Source organism: Sordaria macrospora, chromosome 5 (assembly GCF_033870435.1).
Source record: "Sordaria macrospora chromosome 5, complete sequence".
Lineage (NCBI taxonomy): Eukaryota > Fungi > Ascomycota > Sordariomycetes > Sordariales > Sordariaceae > Sordaria > Sordaria macrospora.
This window is the reverse complement of record NC_089375.1, coordinates 3,258,982-3,284,919: the sequence shown is the minus strand read 5'-3', so window position 1 is coordinate 3,284,919 and position 25,938 is coordinate 3,258,982. Positions and strand designations below refer to the sequence as shown.

The 25,938-nt window shown below is 53.2% G+C and overlaps 9 protein-coding genes across 9 annotated transcripts; 4 read left to right on the top strand and 5 right to left on the bottom strand.

The window, feature by feature from the left end:
* Positions 1-3,630: 3,630 nt before the first annotated feature.
* Positions 3,631-4,727, top strand: SMAC4_02468 (uncharacterized protein; the record flags this gene model as incomplete). Its single annotated transcript, XM_003350750.2, has 2 exons — positions 3,631-4,329; positions 4,386-4,727. The coding sequence occupies exons 1-2, from the start codon at positions 4,198-4,200 to the stop codon at positions 4,725-4,727; spliced, it is 474 nt and encodes a 157-aa protein (XP_003350798.1). The 5' UTR covers positions 3,631-4,197.
* Positions 4,728-4,731: 4 nt separating this feature from the next.
* Positions 4,732-5,505, bottom strand: SMAC4_02467 (uncharacterized protein; the record flags this gene model as incomplete). Its single annotated transcript, XM_003350749.2, has 3 exons — positions 4,732-5,040; positions 5,101-5,326; positions 5,438-5,505. 3 exons carry the CDS (start codon positions 5,503-5,505, stop codon positions 4,759-4,761), a joined length of 576 nt encoding a protein of 191 aa, XP_003350797.1. The 3' UTR covers positions 4,732-4,758.
* Positions 5,506-5,630: 125 nt separating this feature from the next.
* Positions 5,631-8,086, top strand: SMAC4_02466 (uncharacterized protein). Its single transcript, XM_003350748.3, has 2 exons — positions 5,631-5,930; positions 5,986-8,086. The coding sequence occupies exon 2, from the start codon at positions 6,038-6,040 to the stop codon at positions 8,036-8,038; it is 2,001 nt and encodes a 666-aa protein (XP_003350796.2). The 5' UTR covers positions 5,631-5,930; positions 5,986-6,037; the 3' UTR covers positions 8,039-8,086.
* Positions 8,087-8,294: 208 nt separating this feature from the next.
* On the bottom strand, positions 8,295-9,580 carry SMAC4_02465 (uncharacterized protein). The gene is made up of 2 exons (XM_003350747.2): positions 9,450-9,580; positions 8,295-9,373 (listed from the first exon to the last, which is right to left on the bottom strand). Exon 2 carries the CDS (start codon positions 9,246-9,248, stop codon positions 8,478-8,480), a length of 771 nt encoding a protein of 256 aa, XP_003350795.1. The 5' UTR covers positions 9,249-9,373; positions 9,450-9,580; the 3' UTR covers positions 8,295-8,477.
* A 1,341-nt stretch (positions 9,581-10,921) lies between these two features.
* Positions 10,922-15,276, bottom strand: SMAC4_02464 (uncharacterized protein; the record flags this gene model as incomplete). The annotated part of the gene is made up of 5 exons (XM_003350746.2): positions 10,922-11,424; positions 11,609-13,398; positions 13,567-13,770; positions 13,850-14,186; positions 14,290-15,276. The coding sequence occupies 5 exons, from the start codon at positions 15,274-15,276 to the stop codon at positions 11,332-11,334; spliced, it is 3,411 nt and encodes a 1,136-aa protein (XP_003350794.1). The 3' UTR covers positions 10,922-11,331.
* Positions 15,277-17,496: 2,220 nt separating this feature from the next.
* On the bottom strand, positions 17,497-17,757 carry SMAC4_12759 (uncharacterized protein; the record flags this gene model as incomplete). Its single annotated transcript, XM_024655204.1, has 1 exon — positions 17,497-17,757. The coding sequence occupies one exon, from the start codon at positions 17,755-17,757 to the stop codon at positions 17,497-17,499; it is 261 nt and encodes an 86-aa protein (XP_024511118.1).
* A 1,141-nt stretch (positions 17,758-18,898) lies between these two features.
* SMAC4_02463 (uncharacterized protein) lies at positions 18,899-21,363 on the top strand. Its single transcript, XM_003350745.2, has 2 exons — positions 18,899-20,254; positions 20,477-21,363. Exons 1-2 carry the CDS (start codon positions 19,429-19,431, stop codon positions 20,968-20,970), a joined length of 1,320 nt encoding a protein of 439 aa, XP_003350793.1. The 5' UTR covers positions 18,899-19,428; the 3' UTR covers positions 20,971-21,363.
* A 466-nt stretch (positions 21,364-21,829) lies between these two features.
* On the bottom strand, positions 21,830-23,590 carry SMAC4_02462 (uncharacterized protein). Its single transcript, XM_003350744.2, has 2 exons — positions 22,916-23,590; positions 21,830-22,842 (listed from the first exon to the last, which is right to left on the bottom strand). Exons 1-2 carry the CDS (start codon positions 23,383-23,385, stop codon positions 22,197-22,199), a joined length of 1,116 nt encoding a protein of 371 aa, XP_003350792.1. The 5' UTR covers positions 23,386-23,590; the 3' UTR covers positions 21,830-22,196.
* A 659-nt stretch (positions 23,591-24,249) lies between these two features.
* Positions 24,250-25,532, top strand: SMAC4_02461 (uncharacterized protein). The gene is made up of 2 exons (XM_066089781.1): positions 24,250-25,100; positions 25,212-25,532. Exons 1-2 carry the CDS (start codon positions 24,291-24,293, stop codon positions 25,365-25,367), a joined length of 966 nt encoding a protein of 321 aa, XP_065947261.1. The 5' UTR covers positions 24,250-24,290; the 3' UTR covers positions 25,368-25,532.
* The last annotated feature ends 406 nt before the right edge of the window (positions 25,533-25,938 follow it).

Sequence of the window (25,938 nt, the reverse complement as noted above, 5' to 3'; positions counted from 1 at the left end):
TGAAGTTGTGAACGGACGTGCCGCCACCATAAGATGGAAGCAAGAAAGGTTACACGATCTTTCGTCTGGTAATACCCCTGGGCAGATCTTGTATCGCTCGCATCAGATGAAGAATGCATACTAATGTATGGTACATTGTCATCTACGGCAGCCAGTCTGCCAGTTAGTTGATTCTCCAACATGTTGTCAATGTCCACTTCTCAATTCAAGGGCGTTGGTTAATCTCCGGTTGTTATTTGGTTAGCATTTCTCCATCGAACGCCCATCGGCTTTCTCTGGGAAAAGAGACCTCGGGTGCACGTGTACAAGTTTAAGCTAACTCTTGCACATTGCGAGACGGCGATGCTTACCTGTGAGAAACCTCCGCCAACTGAGGAGTTGGCTATGTTTGATATCACAAAGGAAGTCCTAACAGGTGACGACTACTTTACGAACCGTCGAAAGGTGTAGATACTCACCTGGTTCGGAGATCTGTGAAGGGGTCACCGTCATAGTGTGGATCTCCGAGGAACTCGAGAATGATACCACAAGGCGGTACTCGCACGAGACAGGATGCGCATGCATGGCTGTACCAAGTAGTAGTACACCACTTTGTTCTCCTTCTCCCTAGTGACACATAGAAGTACGAGGCATGGCTGAGTTTCCGTGTTTTTGTGCTTTTAGTTGCAACCAAGTCTAAAAAGCAGTCGAGACAGCAAACCAACCATCCACTACGTCGTTCCATCATCTCAAAGATATCAACTTTTCTACCCCAAGCCCGCTGCTTCCTACTCACCCTCGTTGGAAAGGAATCCCGTATGTGTTCCGTAAAACGCCTTTCGAAATTCGATCTGTCTCGTCATCTCGGAGACCTCACTCTGTATAGCCTCCAGATGTGATGGATATAAGTGTATTCTTTTTTTTTGTTTACCCCCGTGGAAGTGCAGCCCCAAAAAACTGGAAAACGAAAACGCCGAATATGATAATCGAGAAAATGCTGATCATGTCTGTCCAAGGTTGTATATGCAGTTTTACTCGTAGTTGAAGAGTACGCTGATCGATTCACCGTGGTGGACGCGGCGGATCGCCTCGGCGAAAATAGGGGAGATGTCCAAGACGTCAAGCTTGGATCCAAGCTGCTTCTTGTGCTCGTCCTGGGGAACAGAGTTGGTAACGACCAACTTGTCAATCGCCGAAGCCTTGACGCGGTTGATAGCGTCACCGCTGAAGACACCGTGAGTCAACAGGGAGTAGATGGTGGTGGCGCCCTCCTTCTTAAGGAGCTTGGCAGCTCTGGTGATGGTGTTGCCGGTATCGGCAATATCGTCGAGCAAAATGCAAACGCGGTCAGTAACGTTACCCACGAGCATCATGCTAGCGTTCTGGCGATCGGTGATCTTGGTAGGACGGCGCTCCTGTGATTCTTTGTTAAGTGGTAATCCAGTGGGGAGAACCGTAGAGGGGGTTTACCTTGTGAATAAGGGCGAACTCCATGCCCAAGCTGTCCGCAATGGCAGTCGCGCGCTTGGCGCCACCGGCATCAGGGCTGATGATGACGGCATCCTTCCAGTTAGGAATGTGCTGCTGGATGTAGCGCTTGAGAAGCGGTTGTCCGTAGAGGTTATCGACAGGGACATCGAAGAATCCTTGGACTGTACGGGGTACGAGTTAGTCTACTAGCCGTGGCCAGCGTCATGGGACGAAGGGACAAAGAATGCGCGACTACTAGCGCAAGTGTGCTCGTATGTGTTTCATCGGTACTGGGTTACGTACCTTGAGGGTCGTGGAGATCCATGGTGATGACTGACGGACAAAAGTTAGCACCTAATCCCTGTACGGAAACAATCTCTCGCGTCGCATCTCTGTCGCGACTGATATATAGGCTCGGGATCGTTCGGACCATGGCCATTGAGGGAAGGACGTACCATGATCGCAGCCAGCGCAGGTCAAAAGGTTGGCCACAAGGGTACCCGCCTGCGCAACCCACTGCTTGTAACCGGGCTTGGCCTGGAAACCGTTGACAATAGAAAGGTTCTCATAGTCATGGGTAGTATACTGCTCCTTGGAGCTGCCGTTTGTCAGGGCGTTCTTGATCATCTGGTTGGCGATGTCGGAGCCATTGATGAGGCCGGAAGTCTTGGGCACGCCGGGGCCGGGGGTGGGAGGGACACTGTCGAAAGTGTACTCCTTCTTGCCGTTCTCGCCGTTGGGGGTGGGCGCCTTGTACAACGGAGCGCCGGCCTTGTTGTAGGGCAAGTCGGGTTGCCTCGAGTAGGGGAACAAGGGAAGGACGGCGGTGACCCTGCGCGCAGAACCAGTCTTGCAGGCAGAGATCATGATGCAGAGGTCCATGAAGTGGTCATTGAGCCTGCTGCCGTTGCCACCGAAGCCAGTCTGAATAATGTAGACATCCTTTCCACGCACGGAATCCTGAATCTCGCAGCGACTTTCGCCAGAGGAGAACTTGGTCAGGATTCTGCTGCAGGCGGGCAGGCCGAGAATGCCACAGACGCTCTCCACCAACTCGGGGTGGGAGTTACCACCGAGGACGACAATGTTGCGGACCATGTTGCACTCTTGATCTTGCGAACCGTCGGGGTCGCACGTACACTGAGACGAAGGCGGAGGAGGAAGTGCGACGAAGGAGGTGGCGTCGGGGTGGACGGCGGCGGCAGTGGTGGTCGCTGGATGGCCGGAGGGGACAAGCCCGGAAAGAAAGGAAAGCAGTGCCACGGTAGCGTTGGGTAGTGCGAGGCTCTTATGCGCCACTAGCCGTAAGGCAATGGGCAAGCTGACTCCTCAAATGTCGTGCTGGGCCGTCGGAAGGGTCGTGCTCGGTTTTTTCCCCGGTTCTGGGAAAAAGAATTTGCGCCGGTATATTTTCAACAAAGAGTTTTGGAAAAGCCGAGCAATAGGCGAATAAGAATCCGTTCCGAGTCAATGGGTGACGGTCTAACGGGGTCAGACTCTAGAACTCTAACAGCAGCAGCTAACAAAGTTGCGGTGCAAGGCAGAGGATGCGGGGACCCAAACGTACAGAGTCAAGGAATACTTGAGGTTCCTGGGGAATTAAAGAGGAAAAACAGGAAGTGGGAGAGCAGAGTGGGGGAGAAAGAAGAGGCGATCATCACAGCGAAACCATCCTGAGTAAGGTGATGAGTTAGAGAAACCAATTTATTAACAAGGAGTCTGCATGGAGCGAGGTCAGTCTCGTCAAAGCAGCGCCATACTTGGTGTTAGTGTCAAACATCGCCCACCAGGTTGCCTTGGTATGTGCGGTGGTGGTCGCAGTGGATGAAGGCCTGGGGTCGTTGCTGGGTTGGGGCACGCCCCCAGGTCCTTCGCTAGCACACAAAAAGGCACAAGGAAGTCACAAGAGTGTCGCGCTGTCGAGAACCTCACACAGGACGAGAACGGATCCTTCAATCGATATGTGTGGGAAAAGTTTTTCTGGTGGACTCAGTTGTTGGACATGACATGTGAAGCATGGAAGCGTGTTTGTCCCCACAGTTGCTTGAAGTTCATAAAACCATCTCCTCTGCTGTTTTCGCGTCTCATTCAAGTTGCGAACAGAAGTGAAGACGTGCCTGCCTGTTTCAAGACAAATTGTACGGTCCTGCCCAGAAGGTTCTCTTCTCTGTGACTCCGTCACCGCACCCGTGCCGCGTGCGAGATTTTTTTTTCGGAGCATGTGCAATTGGATGCATCTGGCTGCAGCGACGGCTTGACGCTCCATGGTGGGGCAAAGTGCAAACTGCGTGTAAATGATTGGACAGGAACGCTCAATGTCCAGAGAATGCGGCTGCCGCTGCGGTCCGTTCGCGACTTCTTCGTTACAATGGCGGGGCACGAGTCCATGGCAGGAACTGCAAGTGCAATCGCTTGTGAAGTTGTCAATGGGGACCGCCCACTGACAACTGATCATTCACCGTAACGGACGGACCATCAAAGGCTTGCTCCTCCACCAACTTTTTCATCACCACATTACCAATCGCCAGGTCTAGATCACCTTTTTTTTTACGAACACCATTTGCGTCATATTTTACACAAACACACGACTATCTAAACACGTCTTACGCTTTCCCGAAAGCAGTCGCAATCCCATCCCGCCCAGGCTACAGGTGGTCACCAGCAAACAGTCGGCGCAAGACGTCCCTTCTCACTCTCAGCCCTATCAGATAGTCTTGGCCCGTCAACAAGCCAGTCCAAGCCGACACAATGAAGATCCTTGAAGGCCAAAGCAACCTGATCTCAAACCATGAGGTCTATGAGCATATTCTGGAGCAACAGAAAAAGAACAGATCCAAGAACAGAAGAGTGCCTCCCAACCAGTTTACTCTCACTAAAGATGTAAGCAAGCCTCCATCATGGCTAATATGAGCATGCCCAAAGCTGACCCAGACCAGCTCTTGACCTATCTCCGAACCAAGCCTGGCCCGTTGGCAAACCAGGACCAGACCCATCAGTACAGCACGGAAGCGTTGTATGAGCTGTTCAAGAAGCTCCGTGAGGCTAACCTCCAAAGTGACCTCTCGAAGGGCGAGATGCTCATGATCGTCAACCTCCGGCCCACCAACATTGCAGTTCTTAGCACGGTTGTTGAGGATATGTTGGAGCGTTTTACCGAGGACGAGCAGCAAAAGATCATCGAAATCATTACCGAGACCCTCGGCTCTGACGAACCTGCAGAGGCCGCGGATGGAGAAGAGTACGATAAGGACGCAGCACCCTCCATTGAGAACTCTTGAACGGCCGGCCATAACGACAGCTTCCAGTAACTTACAGGATCACGCATCCTGCTTCGCTTTGCCCGCCCTCGGAAGTTATCGTCCGCAACGCCGTTGTACATATATCGTCAAACACCTCTTCCAGCAACTCGCCAGTCACCGCAGAGCATTCCATGTACTTGTCTGACCTCATCTCTTGCGCAATGCGATACGCCTCCTGCGGGTAGATGATGCCGTTGGGGTCATCTTCGGATCGCAGATCTCGCTTGAGGCCCAGCATAAGCACCGGGGTTGTGTCACCGGTTACGCCCGCTGTCCGAGCCTCTTTGTTCCACTGCGCAATGTATCAGTTTGTCGAAGGATTCGGTTCAACCTAGTTGGGGTGGTCACTCACCACTCTTTGGAGGTTGATTAGACTAAGCCCCTGGCTAATGTCATAGCAGAGGATGACTAGGTCGGGTCGAAGAAGCCTCCAGCTTTCTGGACTCGAAGTGTCGTAGAATTCGAACCGATACTCCCCGCGGCGAGTGCGGATATCAAAGACGAAGGGCTGATCGAGGTCCCTGAGAAGGGTAATGGAAACTCTACCTTTCAGGCTGTGGCGACCTCTGCTGATTCGCCTGTATGGGTGTCAGTGAACTGGCTTGGCTTGTCTTGTCTTGAGCTGGAATAGTGGGCATATGTAGGATTAAATGCAGTGTACAGCTGTATCATTCAGGATATTCACTGACGATAGAAAGGTTGACTTTCCGCATTTCTCATCACCAAGGAGAAGTATCGTGATCGCTTGTGACTCCATGACGAACAAAATGGGGCCGCGACGATAAAATGATGAAATTCTTGAAAGACAATAATTTGCTTAACAGTCAGTTGCAAGATGCTGTTCAGCCTGTTCTTTGCGAGTGACCTTGTCAGCTCACAGATGGGAGACTCAGGAGAGAGCGATCAGTTATCGATAAGATAACAACCCTCTGAGGTGCCTGCCGACGGGACGGGAGCGTGCCAGCAGCCAGATGGAAAGTCCTCGCCAAGACATTTGTCCCCACAGTATTTTGAGAAACTCCATGCGGGCACACGCCGAGACCCCGTCGATGAGACGACTCAGACTTCAAGTCATTGCCTTTTTTGCGCGGATCGCCCGTTTTGCATCTCTCTCACAACTCAAGGGCCGGTATATCAATAACATGGGAGTTTTGTGTAAGTTTGCGCGAACTTGATCACAAAGTTGGTATGTCTAAATCAGTAAAACATGCAAAGCGGCTGCTAACCGACCAACCAGAAAATAATCTGGTTTTGAGGAAAGGGAGACACTCATAAACACAGCCAATTGCATGAGTAGTTCGAGGTCCGTTTGGACACTTGATCTCCTGAAGGCACGTGGCAAGCCCATCGGTGTTGGTGCTGGAATATTATCCAACCCGATTATCGGGGATTTCACGTCCAAGCTCAACAGGAATACCAAGGTCCAACTACGGACGTTCGCACAAGGACCAATTATCCTTTCACAAGAGGCGACCAAAATGGCGCCCAAACCCGCAAACTACGATCGGTGGCCCAAGGAGAGCCTGGTCAAGCGGATACAAGAGCTAGAGGAGGAGCTGAGGAGGCAAGGGCTGGCACCGGAGGTCCAAAGGCAGGAGAGGGCGGAGGAGAGGGCCCTTGCCGCCGCGGTAACGTCGACAGAAGCCGACCTGAAGGCTGCCGAAAAGAAGAAGAAAAAGGCCGCCAAGTTTGACCCGGGCAAGTACTCGACCCGCTTGATCGCCCTTAAATTTGCCTACCTCGGCAAGAACTACAATGGCTTCGAGTATCAGTCGTCGGCCAAGATGCCGAGCATTGAGGAGGAGCTGTGGAAGGCGCTCGTCAAGAGCTGTCTGGTTTTCCCTGAAAGGCCAGACGAGGTCGACTTTGGACCATGGGAGTACTCCAAGTGTGGACGCACGGATAGGGGCGTCAGCGCTTTCGGTCAGGTTATCGGTATCCGAGTGAGGAGTAACAAGCCGCTGCCAAAGGAGGAGCCAGAACAGACTGGAGGAAATGGCGGAGACGATGTGGTCATGACCGAGCCTCAGCAGCAAGAAGCCGAGAAGGCCACCGACGTAGAACACCAAAAGCCGGAGTGGGATCCCATCGCCGACGAGGTCCCCTACTGCCGGGTTCTTAACCGGCTCCTACCCCCGGACATCAGGATCATGGCCTGGGCGCCGGCTCTCCCTCCCAACTTCTCCGCACGCTTCTCCTGCCGCGAGCGGCAATACCGGTACTTCTTCACGCAGCCCGCCTTCGCGCCGATGCCCTCCTCCCTGGAGCCTCTGGCAAAGAAGCAAGAGAAGCAAGGCTGGCTCGACATCGGCAAGATGCGGGAGGCCGCCAAGATGTTCGAGGGCGTGCACGACTTCCGCAACTTCTGCAAGATCGACCCGGGCAAGCAGATCACCAACTTCAGCCGGCGCATCTTCGAGTCCGACATTGTCGAGGTGAAGGACGTCGAGTCCGACCTGCCGTACCTTGGCCTGCCGGAATTCCAGCCGCTCGCTGGTGGCAGCGAGGGTTCGCACCCCAAGGTGTACTACTTTCACGTGCGCGGCTCCGCCTTCCTGTGGCATCAGATCCGCCACATGGTGGCTGTCCTCTTCCTCGTAGGCCAGGGCCTCGAGCCGCCTTCCATTGTCCAGCAGCTTCTCGATGTGGAGAAGAACCCGCGCAAGCCGAACTACGTCATGGCCGATGAGGTTCCTCTGGTCCTCTGGGACTGTATCTTCCCCAAGCTGGCGGAAGAGGAAGCCGGCGCCGTTCCCGGTACCAGCAGCGGTGATGGCAGGGACTCGCACAACCCGGAAGCCGAGGGCGATGTCGAAATGGTCGACTCCATCGACTGGGTCTGGCAGGGCGAGGACGACCCGATGAGCCTGTACGGCGCGCAGGGCCTGGTGACGGAGCTCTGGGGCACCTGGCGCGAGAGGAAGATGGACGAGATCCTGGCGAACCGGTTGCTGAACTTTGTGGCTACGAAGCCGGATATCGAGAGGAGGTTGATCACCAAGGGCGCTCCATCTGCGCCACCCAAGGGGATCAAGAAGGTCTACGAGGGAGGAAACAAGGCCCAGTTCAGAGGCTCGTATACCACGCTGTTCAAGAGGCAGCTGTTGGCTTCGGCGAAGGAGGTCAATGACAAGTATGCGCAAGGGTTTGGGTTCAAGGACGCGGAGGAGATGACGCAGACGAAGAACTGGAGGAGCGCGATCAGGGAGCAAAAGGATAAGAACAAGAAGGGTGGGCGGTCGAAGAAGGCAGCGGGCGCAGAACCGCCTGTTGAGGGGTCTTCTAGTTGAGTTGCTTTAGGTTCATGATACCAAAAATGTAAGAATCATTATCTTTCGGCTTGGCAGTCAACGGAGGAAGAACTAGTAGTCTTGCTCCATATTGTGTGACTCCGTATTGTATAAGTTCCACGTCTTTGGCAGCTATCCAGGAGAAGGAGGAAATATCATTCCACGAGAGCCTTCAAGAGTCTTTGACGATATTGGGAGATTGGGAGCGTTCTCGCATATTTACGTACTGAGGACAACAGCATTTGTCCCAAAAAGGCTTTCAAGGTGCTGCTGCTATTCGCTAGGATGATGCCTATGGAATGTTAACAGAAAAGCAAGTAACAGTGGTATATAGGAATGGCAGATGATCTAAAACCATTAAGTAAACAAAAACGCCCGCTCCGCTTCTCAGCAACTTTGTAACCAGCTTCTTGTTAGTTCGCCCGTGTACAGAAGCGAACTACCCTTTCTCGTTTCCCCCTCTCCAGTTCCCATTATGTGTACTCCCACCTCCCGCCCCAGCGCTCATCACCGGTCCATCCTTCTCATACAAACACCCCCTCGCGCCCCGCCACACCCTCTCCACGATCTTCCGTCTCGGCAACAGTCTCGGAAAGCAAACCACCACATCCTCCTCGCCCTCCACCACAATCACCAGGTAGTACCGGACCTCAAACCCTTTGAACGCCTCGTTGATCAAGATATCCTGGATCTTCTCCGTAGGAATGAACCGCGTCCTCTTCATGTACGTGCCGCCCCCCAGACGAAAATACCCGCCGCCGACGTTGCTCGACATCTGGATGCCCAGCCCGCGCAGGACTAGGAGGGATTCGGTGGTGTGGATGCGGGCAAACAAGGCTATGTATGCCGTTATTGCTGAGAGAGCGAGGACGGCGTAGGGTGGGAGGGAAGTCGCAAGAGAGGCGATGGATTGGCCTGGCGCGGAGACGTAGAGGAGGTGCAGGATGTGTAGCAAGAAATTGTTGAGCTCGAAGTCGAGGAGGGTGATGCGGCCGGAGGGGAAGATGGGTGGAGGAAGTAAACCTGACGGGTGGAAGAAGGCCGAGTAGATGCCGATTATGGCGGAGAGGACGGCGATGAAGCGCAGGCAGAGGACGCCGAACAAGGCGGCTCGCAGCCGGAGGGTGAGAGGTGGGCAGGTGGTTAGGGTGAATTCGGCGGTGGTGGGCGAGGGACGCCGGATTGTGAGGTAGGGTGTTGTTGTGAGCATTTTCGGTTATCGATGGGGTTCATTTAATCGGATATGGTTGTGTATGTTCGTCTCGTGGCTCTCGTAACGAGCGGAAGTTCGAGCGGGAAGCTCTCGTGGTGTCGCAACCCCCTTAAGGTCTGTTGCTGTGCAAGTCGGGATGGTTAGCTATCTAGGTACACAGAGGAGCGCAATTGAGAGAGGTAACGGGTTCAAACACACTTGATTATCACCGGTGCATCTTGTATATAGATAATCACATAGACCCGTTCGGCCAACAAACTTGGCGTCCTTAACTTCTGCTGTAGTGACCGACCTAAATGACGTTCCCTCAATGGAAGCGCGCCCGACGTAGCATCTCCAAGTCCTTATCTTATCACATCCATGCTTGGCATCCAGCACAGACCACTCACCCTCTGTCGCGCCTACAATGCCACAGCGTGCTGCCCCAGCACCTTGGCTTGGGGTATATGTATTAAATCCAGCGACTAAACTTTCGACTGTAATGGTCAAGGTGGGTTTGAAGGCACTTGATTTTCTTAATGTCTCTATTCCATGTCCAAATCTGGAAGCCCAGCGGCGCCCAGCACGAACCTTGCGGTGGTCACCCACTCGCACGGGTAGCCTGCGATGCTGCGCGTGGCCCTAAGCAATGAAGATGATACTTGAGGGAGGTTCCACTCTGCAGAGGCATCTTCACCGTCAGGTGGCGCGCTGGATTACGATCGCTGGGGGTTTGGGATAGAGCGTTGAGATGGAGATGTCGACTCCTGTTTTTTTGCGCTTTTTTCGCTTTTTGTCAGGTAGCTTTCTAATAAGAAAAGGATAAGCAATCGAGTCTTGGCCTCTTTGGTTTTTGAATTTATCGGCAGGAATAGGAAAAAACGAATTGAATGCGTGCCTGCAGCTGGAGTTGAACACTTGTTAAAGGTGGAGACCAGTATCGCGGTAGCTTTTTTGGTGTTGTTGGTTTGCACTGAGCATTTATGAACGTACAGTAGCGAATATGTCGCAAAAGCAAATCCTCCGACTTTCCAACCTGCTACCGTCGTGGAAGGGAAAAGAGATTATTAAAAATACCTGTCGTAAACTCTACCATCCAGGTCATTTTCCATCTTGCGACAGCTATTGGCAGTCACCTCTGAGCCTCTTGGCTCTACTATGGTGATGGAGAGAATATGGTTTTACATCCTTGAAAACATTCTCAACGACTCTCTTGGTGTAGCTTTTCTGTTCACGGGGGAAGATCGGTGCGCATGATCTGGTAGGTACCGATTGGTACATAAAGGAAAGCAAATCCAAGGTTGGAGTGTAATACTCGTGATGTCTGAAAGCAGTCTTGGATGAATCATCATCTCCGTCTCAAAGACGAAGCGGAGTTCTCGTGGTTCTGGCTGCAGACAATGACACTACGGGCTTGAATCATGAGTGTGCGGGACAACAGGCACAAAGAGGAACACTTCGTCAACAAAACTGGTTGGTTAGAAGTTTATCAGATAGTTTTGGTATGTCGCTGCATCGTCATTCCGGGCGGATTGTTTGATAAGGTTGCCCATCGCATGGATAGAGGCAGCAGATCACTGTTACTAGATACGTGTGATCTATCCAAGAAGAAAAAAATATGAGCATGGCCTGGTTTACCTTGTGCTTCACCGTTAGATCTTCATTCCCAAAAAAGAAGTACCTTCCCTTTACACCGTACTTAGTTCAACGCATTTGCACCGATCCTGGAACCTCAACACTGGCGCTTCTTGATCTCGAGCAATGTCTTCATTATCACGACCTTTCTGGTCTTCGGTTAGCTTAGTTGTGAGTGCTTCTTATCTACCCTCTTGGTGGGCCTTTGGATGCCTTTGGTCTTGATACAGTTGTGGGAGGTATATGTGATAGTGTCAGAAGAATAAATGATCACTGCATGGCATCAGGCCATGCCATGTCATATTTCCCCGACCCTGCTAGTCATCCATCTTCCCACATCCCTCCATTCACCCATCCTTCCTTCCCTTTTTCTTCTTGGCCTTGATATTACAGAACCTTTGCTCAGAATCCTGGCTACATCCACAACGCCTTGCTCTTCATTTCATCTCCCTTCTTTCTACCCGTATTAAGATTTGTTTACGAGCCAAGCGAATTTCTTCTTGGTGGTTGACTCGCCACCTGTTGACGGCTCTACTGTTATACTGCGCTGGTAGATATCCTGTAGACGAGATGAGACGGGTCAGCAATGGTATTCAAAGAAGCGAGACGGACAGATCCGACAGATAAAGGAATTGCAGGGGTATCGACGCCAGGGAAAATCAAGGGGGGAACAAAGGATGCAAAGGATGCAAAAGCAGAAAGGGCGAGATCCATGGCGGGGAAAAGAAAAGAAAAAGACCAACCTCTTCATCCGTCGGCATCTTCATATCAAGAATCAACTCCCTACTAGGCTCGTGCTTGGTCAAGTTCGGATACGGCTGTCCTTGGCTCCTCATTATGGGCAGCAACACCTCCCCAAGCACCTCATACTTCTTCCAATTAATACGATCATTATTCGGTCCCACAAACGTCCTGCTTCCCTCCTCCGCCGAGACCAGATCACGTCTGTGCAAGGGGATGAACGGGATCCTCGGTAGCGGCGTGTTCTCCCAGGCCAACCGGTAAGCAAAGTGGCTCTTTTGCGTGCCCATGAGCAAGACGAGCCGGGCGAACCGCTTTTGTACATCCTGCGAGACCAAATTTCGCGTCTGCGCTAGTCGGTGGATGGCGGTGCCGTTGATGCCGGCCAAGACGGCGGCCAGGCCGTTGTAGTTGTTCCTCGTGCGCAGTCCCTGAGCGATGACCATGAACCGTTCCAGGCAGGGCGCGCGATGTTTGGCTTTGTCACGGATGAGGATCATGTTGGAGACCCATTGGGCGATGTGGTTGAAGTGGGCGACCATGCGGTTGACGTTCTTGAGACTGCGGCACTTCTCTTTCTGGTCGGCGGGAAGGCTGACGTGGCGTACCATATCGCGAATGCGGATAGAGCTGAACATGATCCAATCGATGCGGGTGATCTCGTCGGCGACAATATCGGGGTCGATGTCCATAAATGTGTGATAGCGGGATTTGTTCAGCGGTAGATGCGGAGACGGTACCAAGGCCGCAGCTTCGCGCTCGTAGTCTTCGATGGAATGGTACGTGAATTTCGCGGTCGGGTCAGCCCCAGAGAGGTCTGAGCTGTGTGATGGACGTCGACGATCATACGCGCCGGACTCGTCAATCTGCAATGAAGTCACAGACTCGGCGAGCCTCCGCCCTACGTCCCTGCCCGCCTCCTCGTCATCTTCGTCGACCGGGTCCGCCTTTGCCCACCACGTGTCATCATCGTCCACCACCTTTTGCTCCAGGTTCCCCTTCATCTGCCGGGCTGCTGCGGAAAAGACCTCGTTCGTTGCCAGGTCGCTTATTAGTCCTTCCAATCTCCTCCTCGTTGCAGGTCGGGCAAAGTCGCCGGGGTAGAGGGAGAGCCATTTCGCGACAACCTCAATAACACGCATTTGGCTTTCAATGCTTAGCAAAGAGGGCATGTCCGTGTCGTCCTTTAAGCGGTCCAGCCGCGAAAGGAGTGCGCTCATTAGCTCGCATGGCGAAGCGAACTTTCTATATAAGCACAGGAAAATGTCGGCAAAGTTGGTGTCGGCCCTCATCATCTTTGGGGCTATAATCCTGTCGACAAGCTCTTCGAAGGTAACACCGGTAAGTTTCGGTGCGTCTTCTTCCAAATAATCCTGGTTGCGCTGCATGATAACCACATCGTCTGATAAACGGTGACTTTCTGCATCCGACTCTTCAACGTCCAAGAACGTTTCCGATCCCTTTTCCAACCGTATCCCTGGCGTACATAGCGTGCCGGACAAAGCATGTGGGGGGCCATCCTCAGGGATGTCTGTTGGTTGCGGGCTGGAAGCGCCGTACTGTGCGTGTAGATATTCCATTCTCGGCGACCTCGAAAGTTGGGATCTCTGATGAGGACCGTCACCGGTGGGAGGCGCAAAGCCCTTTAGGAGCGAAAAGTCGGAGCTTGCTCTACTGTGTTTGCTGTGCTGGCTGATGGGACGACCGTTGACTTCGGGGGGAGCATCCAGGTTGGCGGCTGAAGCAGCTCTTCGTCTCGAAACGGACCTTTGCGGCCTCTCTTGCGTCTCTGCTTACGAGACAAGTTAGCCCTGCCCTGTGAGATACTTTTATGTCTTGCTTGTGTTTCCGTGACAACGCACAGAGGCCTCCTGTTCGTGGAGCACCAGGATGGAGCCATCGCGGATCAACGGGGGCAATAGTCGCATGAGAATGCTTGCATGTACTATCTTCCACTTACCTCTTCTGCTGGCCAGGATGGCGTCGATCATGGTCAAGAGGGTTTCACGAGCGCCGCCGGGAATATTGGACGAGATCCTAAGATGGGCAACACACGAGGGAAAGGTGTGTGCTACGGCGTTCATATCCAGCTGCCGTATGCTCGCAGGGGTGTCACATTTCGTCGCGACAAGTATGGTTGGTAGGGAGGAGTTGGCCAGGGAAGCTGCGGCACAGGCGTGTATTGTCAGACAAGTGTCTCTTGGGGACGCATTAGGAAGAAGGGGAAAGCTGGAGAAGCTCACTCATGGTTGGGGAGAGATCATGGACGCTGTCCGTGTTGGTGACGTCGTACAGAATCAGGGCGCCGTCCATGCGGGGGACCATATGGCCGTCTATTTGTTTGGGCCATTGTATCGACTGGCCAGGGTCAAGGTCTTTGAAGCCGTCAAGATCCAGTTCTACGAGGGTAACGAGGTATCGGGTGCCGTCGATTTCCATGCGCAGAGTCGAGACGTTTAGCTCGGGCGGTCGTTGCAGGCGGAAAGCTCGCTGGACGAAGGAAGATTTGCCCGCGCCGTAGGCGCCAATGACGGCAATGTTTATGGATGCCATGGCACGTCTCGATCGCGAATGATCGAACTTGCGAAACCAAGTCATGCCATGTCAGTATAACTGTTTATCTGGCTAAGAAAAAAAAGAAGGGTGTAGGTTGTAAGGTGGTAGTAGTATGCGGGAGGCTCACCCACGGCGTTGGGCTGTCGACTCTCAGAGACTCTTTGCGAGGCGGAGGCCACGGTTGTTGCGGATCATTGCGATTATAGCTGTAAGTCGATTCGGACTGGGGACTGGGACTAGGACCCGGACTCGGACTGGGCGCTACGTGACTGGGAGCCGGGCTAGGATGGGAATCAGGCGTGGTGGCAGTGTCGAGGGTATGGGTATTGGTATGGCTATTGGGCGCGCCAACGGGTTGGCAGAAGAAGGGATCGTCGAGAATGGCAGAAGCAAAGGAGTCGCGGTAATTGGAGGAGGGGCCGGGGCCGGGGCCGGGGCCGGGATAGTCGTCGTCGGCTGGCAGCAAAAAGGTGCCCTCGGAGACGAAGAGCGATGGCGTTGCTGAGGTCGGCTGTGGTGTTGACGAGATTGACGAGATGGCAGCGGCAGAAGCGGAAGTAGCGGTTGTGGCGTCGTCGAAATTGGAGCTTCTTGTTTGTAGGCAACTTGTAAGAACTGGCTCGTGGGCTGGGAATTGGTGGTCGAATTGGTGGTGGTGGTGGTGGTGGTGGTCCTGGATGAGATGTGGATCGGCAACACTCGCGGAGCTTAGCGATGGAGTGCCCGTGGTGGTGTCTACCTCCACACTACTAGAGATATGGCCTTGGAGCGGCAGTTCAAACTCGACGGAGGCAGACAGATCAGCCGGCAGCTCCAGGTGTCCCAGGTCCAGGTCCAGGTCCAGGTCCAGGTCCAGGTCCAGGTCCGGTCCAAAGTTGGGGACCTTAGGGAGGAGCTCGGGCAATTGATCGTGAGCTTGTTCTGCAGCGTGACCAGACCCCGTGAGACCGAACATGGCCCTGACTTGCCTGATGAAAGCAGGAACGGTTGTAGGGTGGTGGTCCTGCTGTAATTGCGACTGCGACGGTTCGGCGATGGAATGCGACGGCGCGGGCGGTTGCGACTGCTGCTCCAGCGGGTGGCCTGTCAGTGGTTCCGACAGTGGTTCCGACATGGGCACTTTCCTTGGGGGAAGCGTTTCGAGAGGATGGAAATTTCAATGCTTCAATGCTACGGCACTGACCATGGCCCATCTCGACTGAGCAACACGGTGATTAGGTTAATAGTTACGCAGTAATATTAATAGGTAGCACGGATCTCGGAAACCGCTGAGAGGTGAGTGGTGCCAATGAAAAACCCCTTTTTTCCTCATCTCGCAGGTCCCGTCCGCGGCCCAGGGTGATGGCTGATGGCTGATGGGGGGATACCTCAAGTGATGGGTCAGGTCAGCGAACAGACGGTCGGGTACCTTTTTTTGTTCAAGGTCTAGATACCTGTGAACAGCCAGGTACCTCTAGCTTCCATACGATTCACATACAAATGCAAGTACCTCCCTTTACCGACCCCATAAGGTGTCAGGTATCATGGACCGGCACACAGCACAAAGATAGGTGATGCCCAAACAAGCTCCCGCTGCTAACAAGGGGAAACTGGGGACGCCATTGGGGCCGGACCCTTGGAAACACGGGGGATTTGAACAAACACCAGACTGGCGGGGCTTCCTATTCCAGCATTCACGACATCCACATGGGGTTTGCTCTCTGTTTTTTTTTTTTTTTTTTTTTTTTGAGTGCAGTCTCTTTCGTGATGGGACAGGGCACTGTTTAGCTCTTCCGCTTTTCTCTTATGATTTGTCGGCACTTTGCAACGGCCCGGGGCCCGAGACAGCTTGTTGTCAGACCGCAACTGGTCATTCTTGCTTTTACCATCAACCAGAAAAGAAAAACCGAAGAAAGAAGACGAAAAAAGGAATGCGGAATGACGATGGAGAGCGAAAAAGAAGACCACCAACAGCAGAAAATCTGACGACCTCCACTCAAGAGGAACAGAAAAAGGACGGAATGGGGTCCGGGGGTGCTGAAGGCGCGGGTCGGCGGGGGTCTGTTTAGCAACCTACATAGCCAAGCACCAGCCAAGCACCAGCCAAATGTCGCCTGTTCCTGCAGTGCTGCAGGGCATTTGATGGTGAGGTGGATTCCCATTGATCGGTGCTTCTTTGTTGTGAATGATAGACGGCACACACAGAATAGAAGCAAAGACGGCATGGCATGTCCATCACCTCATCATTTTCTTAGCACCGCATCTCACAAAAGACTTGTTGTTTTCCGCGATAAACCAGACACTGGCCAAGCTGCAGAGAGCCATTGTGATGGGCCAAGTAGAAATGTGAGAAGGTAGGAGAACGGAGGCCTTCGAATATGTTGGGGAAGAGAACACAAAGTCCAAGCTCTGAAGAAGAGAAGGGTTTGGGCTGACCACTAACACGCCCAATTAGGAAAGTAGCCATGTACGATTATCCATCCCCCTGGGCCCTCCAAATTCAAGAGGCCGAGACGACGAAACAGTTCTGAAGTCTGGACCTTTCTCAAACTGATTCACTCCACTGATCTTCCATCAGCCAAGTGGGTATTGAAGTTTGAATATGCAACTGCGTGTGACCTCCGGTGGCTTGACGGAATCTGATTTGCGCTGTCAACTTGAAGTTGTCTACCAGACATATATATATATATATTTATATACTGTATATAGCATAACAACGGCTTCGGACGCCTCGACGATAACACAACGACACATCCCTCCGAACAGTGGGCATGTCCTGCGGCGTCCGGGACAGTTGCATATCCACATCGAGATTGTCTTTGGCTCTTCGAGGCACTCACGACACCTCACCTCTCCAGCAACTAGACAGGCGCTGCAAGGGAGTTCAGAGCCTCAACCCTCGCTAGGTCGGACCGATGGGCAAATCCGAGACGGACGGGCAAACCTGGCGCGCCACAACGTCACAGCATCCGTCACGGCAGCCGTGCCAACGGGGTTAAGTCTCCCATTACGGACGTATCATCAATCTGTCCACGGGCGCGCCGCCGGTCGGTATTCGGGCGGAAAACTCGGAGTGCAAACACCCCAAAAGAAAACATCAAACCTTTCGCCCGAGCGGATGGCAACGACAACGAGCACAAGAGAAGCAGGCAAGCAGCCGAGAAAACGGGATACCGCTTGCCTACATATTAATATCCCACCATGTTTGGTGACTCGAGATGGATGGTGATATGTAGCAGCGTCGTGCCGTCTGACGTTGTCAAGAAAGCCCCCAACTCAAACCACCGCCACAACTTCCCAGAAAGGCTGTCGCGCGTAGCACTTGTGCGCCCCAAACATCCGCTGCCCAGAACCGTCACAGTTCCTCCGTCTTAGGCTCCGTGCCTTTCTTACTGACCGCCCCTACGCCCTTCCGCCCTGTCCCGTTCATTTCTAGCCACTGTGCCACCCGCCGGACTGCCTGGCATGCTCGCAACGATAACAAGCTGGAGAACCTGGCGAGCCGGGCCCGGAAGAGCAAACTCCAAAAGGGAGAAAAGTCGGGGCCCCGCATAATGGCAAGCCGCTCTCGCGCTGTCAGTGGAGGTCGGACCCGAGCCAAGGGATGGCTGAGCATCGGCGAGCTGAGAAGGAGCAACGGTACAACATGTTGCTGATCGATGCTTAATGGAATTCCATCCTTGTGGGAAACCCAGATCGAGGTCGCCGGCCGTTCTACCTATCTCACACTCCTTGTAAGTTCTTGGCCAAAGTCTCACCTTGTTTTATTACACGGTAGGGGTACGCCACGTTACTTTTGTCTGCTAAGGGGAAAGCTTCATTCCTAGACTTGGCAGCTTGTCAGGGTCGCTACAGGGTGAGCATGCGCCCTTTGCCCGCCTAGGAAGCGATTAACAGCAGCCAGTCGCCTCCTGTTGAACCGGTAAACAATAAAGTCAAAGCAATCCCAATAGATCACGGCGTTCGTGATGCGCAAAGGGGGCAAGGCGGGTGTGCTCAAAACGTCTCATCACAGACTACACTGGACAACACCCAATTGTCTGTCTTTATAAGTCACGATCCCCTCCATCATCGGTACAGGGGCGTTTAGATGGTCCAGCTAGGTAAAGCTTGAAGAGGCAAGCGAGGCACGAGTGCAAAACACCCCCTCATCCCATTCCAGTTTGGTCTAATCCTCAGTCACGGGCAGAAATGTAGCCCAAGTGACACACATTGTCAGATTGTCTCTCTCGTCCGTGTCGCTCTCATCTGCAAGATTCCAAGGCAGCAAGCGTGCGCCGAGTTCTCATGAATGATGTGACCATGGTCGAACCTGGCCGGCATTTGGTTGCCCGTCAACTGGTCGCTACCACGCTGTTTCTATCATGATCTCATGCACATAAACATTGAATGCGACGGCGCGTTGCTACTGTATTCTGCAGAGCATAGTGGAATCAGTCGCTTGAAGAGCCATGGGCTAGAACTCGACCTGATTTCTTGGCTCTTGGCTACCAAAAACAGAAACAATAGGAACAATGGTTGGCGTAACGTCCAATTTAGCGATCCAGCTTTGCCCGTCATGTCAATCTTAGCGAGGGATCATATGCAGACAAAGTTCGCCTCTGACCAAAAAGAGTTGGGGGGGGGGGGGGGGGGGGGAAGCCCAGTGAGGGGGTCACAACAGTCTTATTCAGGTACGACTTGGAAAAGACGGGAATCACCCGGAAGTAGCAAAGGTATATACTTCTCTGTCCTCGCCCTTTGCGGCTTCTTCCTGTCGTGCCACCCGTCGTCTGAGCTAATGTGTCTATCCTTTGACAAGTGTTCTTTTTTGAGAGAAATCAGACATCATTTTGGGGGCAAGGGAGAGAGATCCATTCAAAGCCTAGAAGAAAGCCAGTTATCCTCAAGACCATCACCATCTTCGCTATCATCATTACTTGCCACCATCGCTCTCGACCTTCAGGTTACTTAACATATCTTATAGTTGTTTTTATCCTTTCATAAAAGTCGCACCAAGTCCAGATCTCCGGGACAAGACGTCGGGTACAAAGCAAGCAAGGGATGAGCTACGGCAAGGGTCGTGCCATAAAGCAAGAGCCGTCCAAGGGAACGGGCCGAACAGCGCAACCAACTGAACGTGACTGACGCATACTGTCGAATTGGCAGCTACTGCACGTCTAACATTAACACCTACCTCAACGGGCACCGGGAAATTATCGCCTCCGGGCCAGATCGCCGAGGAAAACCATTCCTTCCTGCCTGCATCAGCTCAGTTCACACCACACACCCTCGCACCTTCCTCGAGATGTCGTTCACCAAATGGTTTAAAGGAAGCGGAAGTGGAAAGAGCGACCAGGACACCACGACGACGATCCTCAAGAGAAGCAAGACGAAAACAACAAAGAAGAGAAGCGAAGAGGAAGACTACTACACTCAAGACGACATGGAGGGCTATGTCTACGACAACAACTACCACTACCAGCCGGCCCCCGGACTCCAGCCCCAGGGATATGGATATTCGCAACGGATGGCGGCAAAGTCCAAGAAGCCGAGACTGGCGGCGCAGGAGGGACACTTCAATGCTGAGGAATTGACGCGTCGTCTCCTCGATGTGCTGGCCGAGCAGAAGGTCCATGAAGTCAAGAGGCAAAGAATCAGAGAAGCCAGAGCCGCGGCGGTAGCACAAGATCCAGCTACTCAGTGGCAGCAACGGCAAGAAGCAGCGATATCCTCTTTGAACAGGGCCCCGACAGCAGCTGGCCGGACGACAGGCTTGAGAAAACCAAGCAAGTCGTACGCAGACGCCGATATCGAAGCAGCCGCCGAAGAACAAGAATACCGCCATGTCCCCACCAACGCAGCCAGGGCGTTGAAACAAACCGCTACCAACAGGGCTATGCGCGACCAAAACAAGCGAGCGCAAGCCCAGGCCGAACACCGCCGTCGAAGCAGCGAAGTGACTGGTGAAGTCCTGATAGCTGAACACACGACGGCCCTAGCACGCCAGACTCAGCCCCGACTAGTCCTTATAGAGAAGAACCGCCTCAAGGGGGAACAAGCGACTGACGAGGCACTATCAGTGGGCCAAGTCCGCGGGCAAGCAAGTACCGAGAAAGCAAAGAGACGACACAGTCTCAGTCTCGAAGGCGCGTTGTCGAGGATCTCGGCAGCTTGGGCGTCTGGAGCCGAACCGAACCAGACAATGACAGCACTAGCACCAGCAACAGCAGCAGCTGGGCAGCAACAACCTAGGGAAAGCAATGAGACCGAATACCTAACCTTCCACCATCCTGAGGCGGACCCTATCCCCATGACGACACAAAACCACAACTTGCCATCTTCTTCCCACAAAGCACGTCAACAAGACCAGCAACCAGCGGCGGCAGCAGCGGAGCACAACAAGGAAAACGACGACCTCTCAGCCCTCCCCTCACCAACAACCCAAACCCAAAGCCAGAGCCTCAGCCAAAGATTCCGATCCACCCCCTTCAAGAAATCCCCCTCCCTCTTGAACCTGCGCCAGAAGCTCGGCATGAACAATTCCGGGTCCGGCTCAGGATCATCCGGCTCCCCCGGCTCGCCAGCGACCGCCAACAGTAGCGGTAGTAGCGGTAGTAGCGGCAATGGGTTGGAGGCAACGTCACCGCTTACTGCGGCGTCTTCTTGTGGCACTACCGGCGGTGCTGGTGCGGAGAATCAGCCGCTGACACAGCCACAGTCGGGATCGGCAAAGAAAATGGCGACGGGGAAGAGTCAGGAAAAGGAGAAGGAAAAGCCGAAGATGAATACCAAGAAGAGTGGCTTCTTTGCTAAGCTTGGGGGGAGTGTCAAGAGGGGGATGTTTTGAGTTTGTGTTGTTTCTGTTCCTCGTGTTTTGATGAGATATGGGGGCCAGCGCATGGGATGACGGGATAGGTAATAACGACGAGTACGGGTATAGATGGCATGTAGCGAGGGTGGCAACCTAGGGGTAGCGGAACGTGTTGGGCTATGAACACACAAACGAATTTTGGACGGCGAGGCAGCCTGCGGTATGAAAGGTATCGGCTTATTTAGGTATACTATATCTAGCGTCAAAGTTACCTATACACCAGCAGGTATGTAGCGTTGACATAGCCGGATACTCCACGTATTCGGAGTGCTTATATACAGCTCTGATCTTTCTATCAAGTACATGTATATCTCTATTATCATCATAGTCGACAAGACAGAGACATTAATACTAAGGTATGGGTTTCTCAGCTATGATAGTCCTTGTGCGAATCACCATCGTACAAACATAGAACCCTAGACCGATCATGACTATTCAGCCAATACTGTGATGCAATAATGCCCCCCTTCCCAAACTCTGCAGTTCCACCTAGAAACCATGCTTCGGGAGGTTTGTGCAAAGGCTGACGATCTGCTGTGGGTTTATTCGAACGGGAAGCAAGCTCCAATCACCCTAACCAGCTCAGTTGCTTCGAAAAGTCTTGGCCCCTTAGCCTCTTAGTCCAAAGACTAATTGATTGTAATCAGCTCTGCGAGGCGCAAATATACTTGGGAGGAGCTTCATGAAGACTCAAACCAACACATCGTATCCACAACGCTCTAAACACCATCCATCCTCCTTTCCACTCTGGGTATCTTCCGTCGTCGACTTGAAGCTAACGACCTCATGTAGCCAAGCTACCGTAGCCAACTGCTTCCTCGCTGTGGGTATGCATGTGTTTCCAACAGCCAGCCAGCCAGCCATCTTAGAATATGTGACAAAGGTCGACGGCGTTATCGCCGTCTTCTGTTTCCCATCCGTCACCCTTCACTTTCAGTCTCTCTCCTTTTCTGTTCCTGATGTCTCTTGTGTGTTTAGCCATCATTGGCAAAGTTGATCCATACAGGCAAGGGCTGTCGATCGGAGTGTAGCAAAAAGCGACCTGGTAAGACCCTGAGGGCCCGTTTCTCCCGCGATTCTGTGTTGGTTCCTGACCTCGTTCGTTAATCATCGTCTTCCTCTCTCTCTCTCTCTCTGCCTTCAAAAGTTCCAGGGAGCAGGCAGGCAGGCAAGGAGGCAGGCAGGCAGGCAGATGGTGTCCTTTATCGATCCCCACCCTCCCGCCTAATCTCCTCCGCCAACATCCTCTTCACCACCTCCTGCTCCTCTTTCACCACCTCCTCCCTAACCAACTGCGTCACATCCCTCACACCGCCACCGCCCCCACTCTGAATACCGGGCGCTGGCAACTCTCCCCTCTCGTGACTCTTCAACAGCCAAAGCACAGTATCACAAAGCTCCCTCACGCCATCCCCCGTCTCAGTCGGATCCGTCCTCGCCCTCTTCAGCGCGGCCGCACCCCTACGCAATCCGACTTCCTTGGACCAAGGCTGCGTGTCCTTTTTCATGTAAGAACTACCCGAACTTGAAGCGTAACCCGGAACCTGGACGCGAACGGGAAGACCGGAGGCAGTGGTGGCGAAGCCGGTGTTGGGGTCGACAGCAAGACCTTGCGGGTTGTTGGAGGGGGGCAGGGTTTGCGCGAGGATGTGGTTGATGCGAGACTCGAGGTGGGGGTATTTGGTGAGGAGGCGGGTGATATGGTGGGCGTGGGGAAGGAGGAAGGCGAGGGGATCGTTGTCTTTTGCGGGTTGGGAGTGTTGAGTAGGCTGTGGTTTTTGGGTGGGCGTAGGCTCAGATACAGGTGGGTGGTTTTCCTTGTGGGATTTGTTGCAGGCCACTGAGCAGCTGTTTCGTTTTGATGAGTACGAATGTTACTTTCAAAAAGAAGAATAGGAGCAGGTTGTTGAGTTGAACTTACTACATAAGCGGGCAACGCGGACACCTGTACTTTCCTGGCTGCGCTTGACAGATACCGCATTGCTTTGCTTCCTTCTTGGCGGGCTTTGGTGGTGAATCTGGTTCTTCTTCCTCCTCCGCGGGGCTGGGACGTTTCCGTGACGGCGAAGAAGCGGGTTCTTGTTTCCCTGTTGGCTCCGCTACTTGCGCTTCTTGTGCTTCTTGCTGCTGGTCGTTTGACTTCCTCGTTACATATGTCGGCTCCCCCTCTCCCTCTTGTTCTTGCTTGATACGAGATTGTGATATGACCTCTGATTGGTCTTCTGAGCTGGTTTGTCCGTTGACTTGTGTGGTCTCTTGGCCATCATTCTGAGTCTCATCCGAAGCCTCTTCACGAGCACCGGCGATGAGCGCCTTCAGCTCATCAGCGAACAGGCGCTGAGACTCGTCTGAGGCCATATCCGGGCCACCACCTTGAAATTCCGTGCTCATTGGACCTAAATGATCTCTCTTGGAATGCGCCTTTTGCTGGTAGGATGGGTCTAGCGCCTGGCAAGAGGTCGATGTTGATAGTGAGGGGTGTGGCGCGTAAAAGGTGTGAGGTAATCGTGTGAAAGTTGCGGATATTCTAAGCGAATGCTGAAAAGCTATATGCTTATACAATGGCAACACAAAACAAAGGCTTTATTAGTTGAGTGGAAGATCAATTGGATGTTCGTGGCTGGGGTATCTCTGAGTGAAGGGTTTCAGGTTGTTGGTCAAGTAGAAATTTTCGATATGGAAATCTGTAGTGTATATCGCCAAAAGTCGCGATCCGCAGTTTTTGCCAAGCGACCAGGGAAATGCCGATAGGGCGACAGGAGGACGTGAAGCGAAGGATGTAAGTCGTCGAATATGATTGGCACTCAGGTCCCTCAGTCCAAGCAAAAATCCGTTATCCGTGTGGTACAAAAGGTGGTTTGGTGGACTTCTTCAAAGTGTGCATGGGATAAAGTGCACAAAGGGTCCCTCCCAATCCCAACCAAAAGTTTGGAGAAACTCCAATCCAATCAGTGTGGACGCTGACAAACCACCCCGTTGACATCGTGAAACCCCAGTAAATTTCCAAAGCTATGACGCAAAAAGACGGATCGCCCCCACATGCTTAACACTGGGCCCCTAGAACTGGCACGGCAGTGGACGCATATCGGCGCTAATCGCGTTAGCGTTAGCGGCCGCTGACAATTCCATGCCCCGGCACAGCGGCAACATTTCGGAATAGCGGGTAGGTGGGAATCTGTTTCGGCGTCATTCCTTTTCTTTCCCATCCCGTCTTCCTTCCTTTCCCTGTCCGAAGTCGCCGTGTCTCCTTTCCCTCGACGGCACTCCGACAAACACCAACGATCACACCGCCCACGATGCCATCGAACAGATTATTACTACGACAAGGCCTAGTGCCTCTGGTCTCCAAGTCGACCGTGCGACCCGCCGCGACAACCATCCCGCGTCTGCGCCAAGTTGCTTCCGCTTCCGCCAGCGGCAGCAGCAGGCAAGCACATACCGGCGCTCGTTCGGCCGCCGTCCGTCCTCGTCTTCACCAACAATCATGGGTCCCTAAGACGAGCCTCGCGCCCCAGCAGCGCCGCACCATCTTCATCCAGACCGAGAACACGCCCAACCCGGACTCGCTCAAGTTCCTGCCCAACACCAAGGTCATCCCGGAATCGATCAAGACGCCCTTCATCGAGTACATGAACGCGCGCAGCACCATTGCGCCGCCCTACCCTTCGCCACTGGCCGCGCAGCTCATGAACATTGACGGCGTCACCTCGGTCTTCTACGGCACCGACTTCATCACCGTGACCAAGTCGGCCGACGCCAACTGGGCCCACATCCGCCCGGAGGTGTTTGCGCTCATCACCGAGACTATTACTTCCGGTCAGACGATCGTTAACGTGGTGGAGCGCAGGGAGGGCGAGGAGAATACACAGGAGTCGGACGAGAAGGATAGCTTGGCGTACGACGAGAACGATAGCGAGGTGGTGGGCATGATCAAGGAGCTGTTGGAGACGAGGATTCGCCCGGCTATTCAGGAGGACGGTGGCGATATCGAGTTCCGCGGGTTCGAGGATGGAATTGTTAAGCTCAAGCTGCGCGGAGCGTGCCGGACGTGCGATTCGAGCACGGTGACGCTCAAGAACGGTATCGAGGGCATGTTGATGCACTACGTAAGTTTCTCTTTGCCATTGTCCTTTCCTGGGCCTTGAAACCCGCTTCCTGTCCCCTTTCACATATCAACGCAAAAAGAACAATCGCTGACATTCCTTGCCCTTACACAGATCGAAGAAGTCCAAGGAGTCGAACAGGTACTTGACCCCGAAGAAGACATCGCGTTGCAGGAGTTTCAGAAGTTTGAGGAGAAGTTGAAGAAGCAAAAGGGCGAAGTCCCCCTCACCACCGTAGGGAAGGACTCTTTGGATTCCATCCCTGGCTAATCCGTTTTCTCTGGGGGCCTCACCCACTCTCTCTCTCTCAGATTGATGAATCGTCATCCTAAAATCCCCAACGATCTTCCTATATACCTATTATACTATACCCGTCCCGTACCTGCCGTACAGTACCGTACCGTACATACTTCCCTAGCGCCATTGGATATAAAGACACATGATCAACTATAAAGGAGAGACGAGCAGACCATATCACCCTTCCATGTGAATTGCGGAGATGGTTTTGATGGTTTTGTTCTCCTTTGTTTACCTGGCTTCTGGTTTTACCCTGGCTTCTGATCACACACTTGTTTTCCGTTTGTAAAATGCACTGCGATAAGCACAAGAATCTTGCGGTTTCCATGCGGGTAGGGAACCCGTCTCACCCACAAGGTCGTACAAGCAAAACGCCCAGAGTCCGGGGTATGCAATCAGAAGTCCGGCATGGCGGGGGAGAGACCTTCCAAGCTTTGAAGCCCCGCCAACATCGCACCTCTCTGGATCTAGGTGCAAAATATGCAATCGGTGATGGGATGGGTTCAGGTTGTTGACCGGTCAGGGTTCGGTACATATCTCGCTG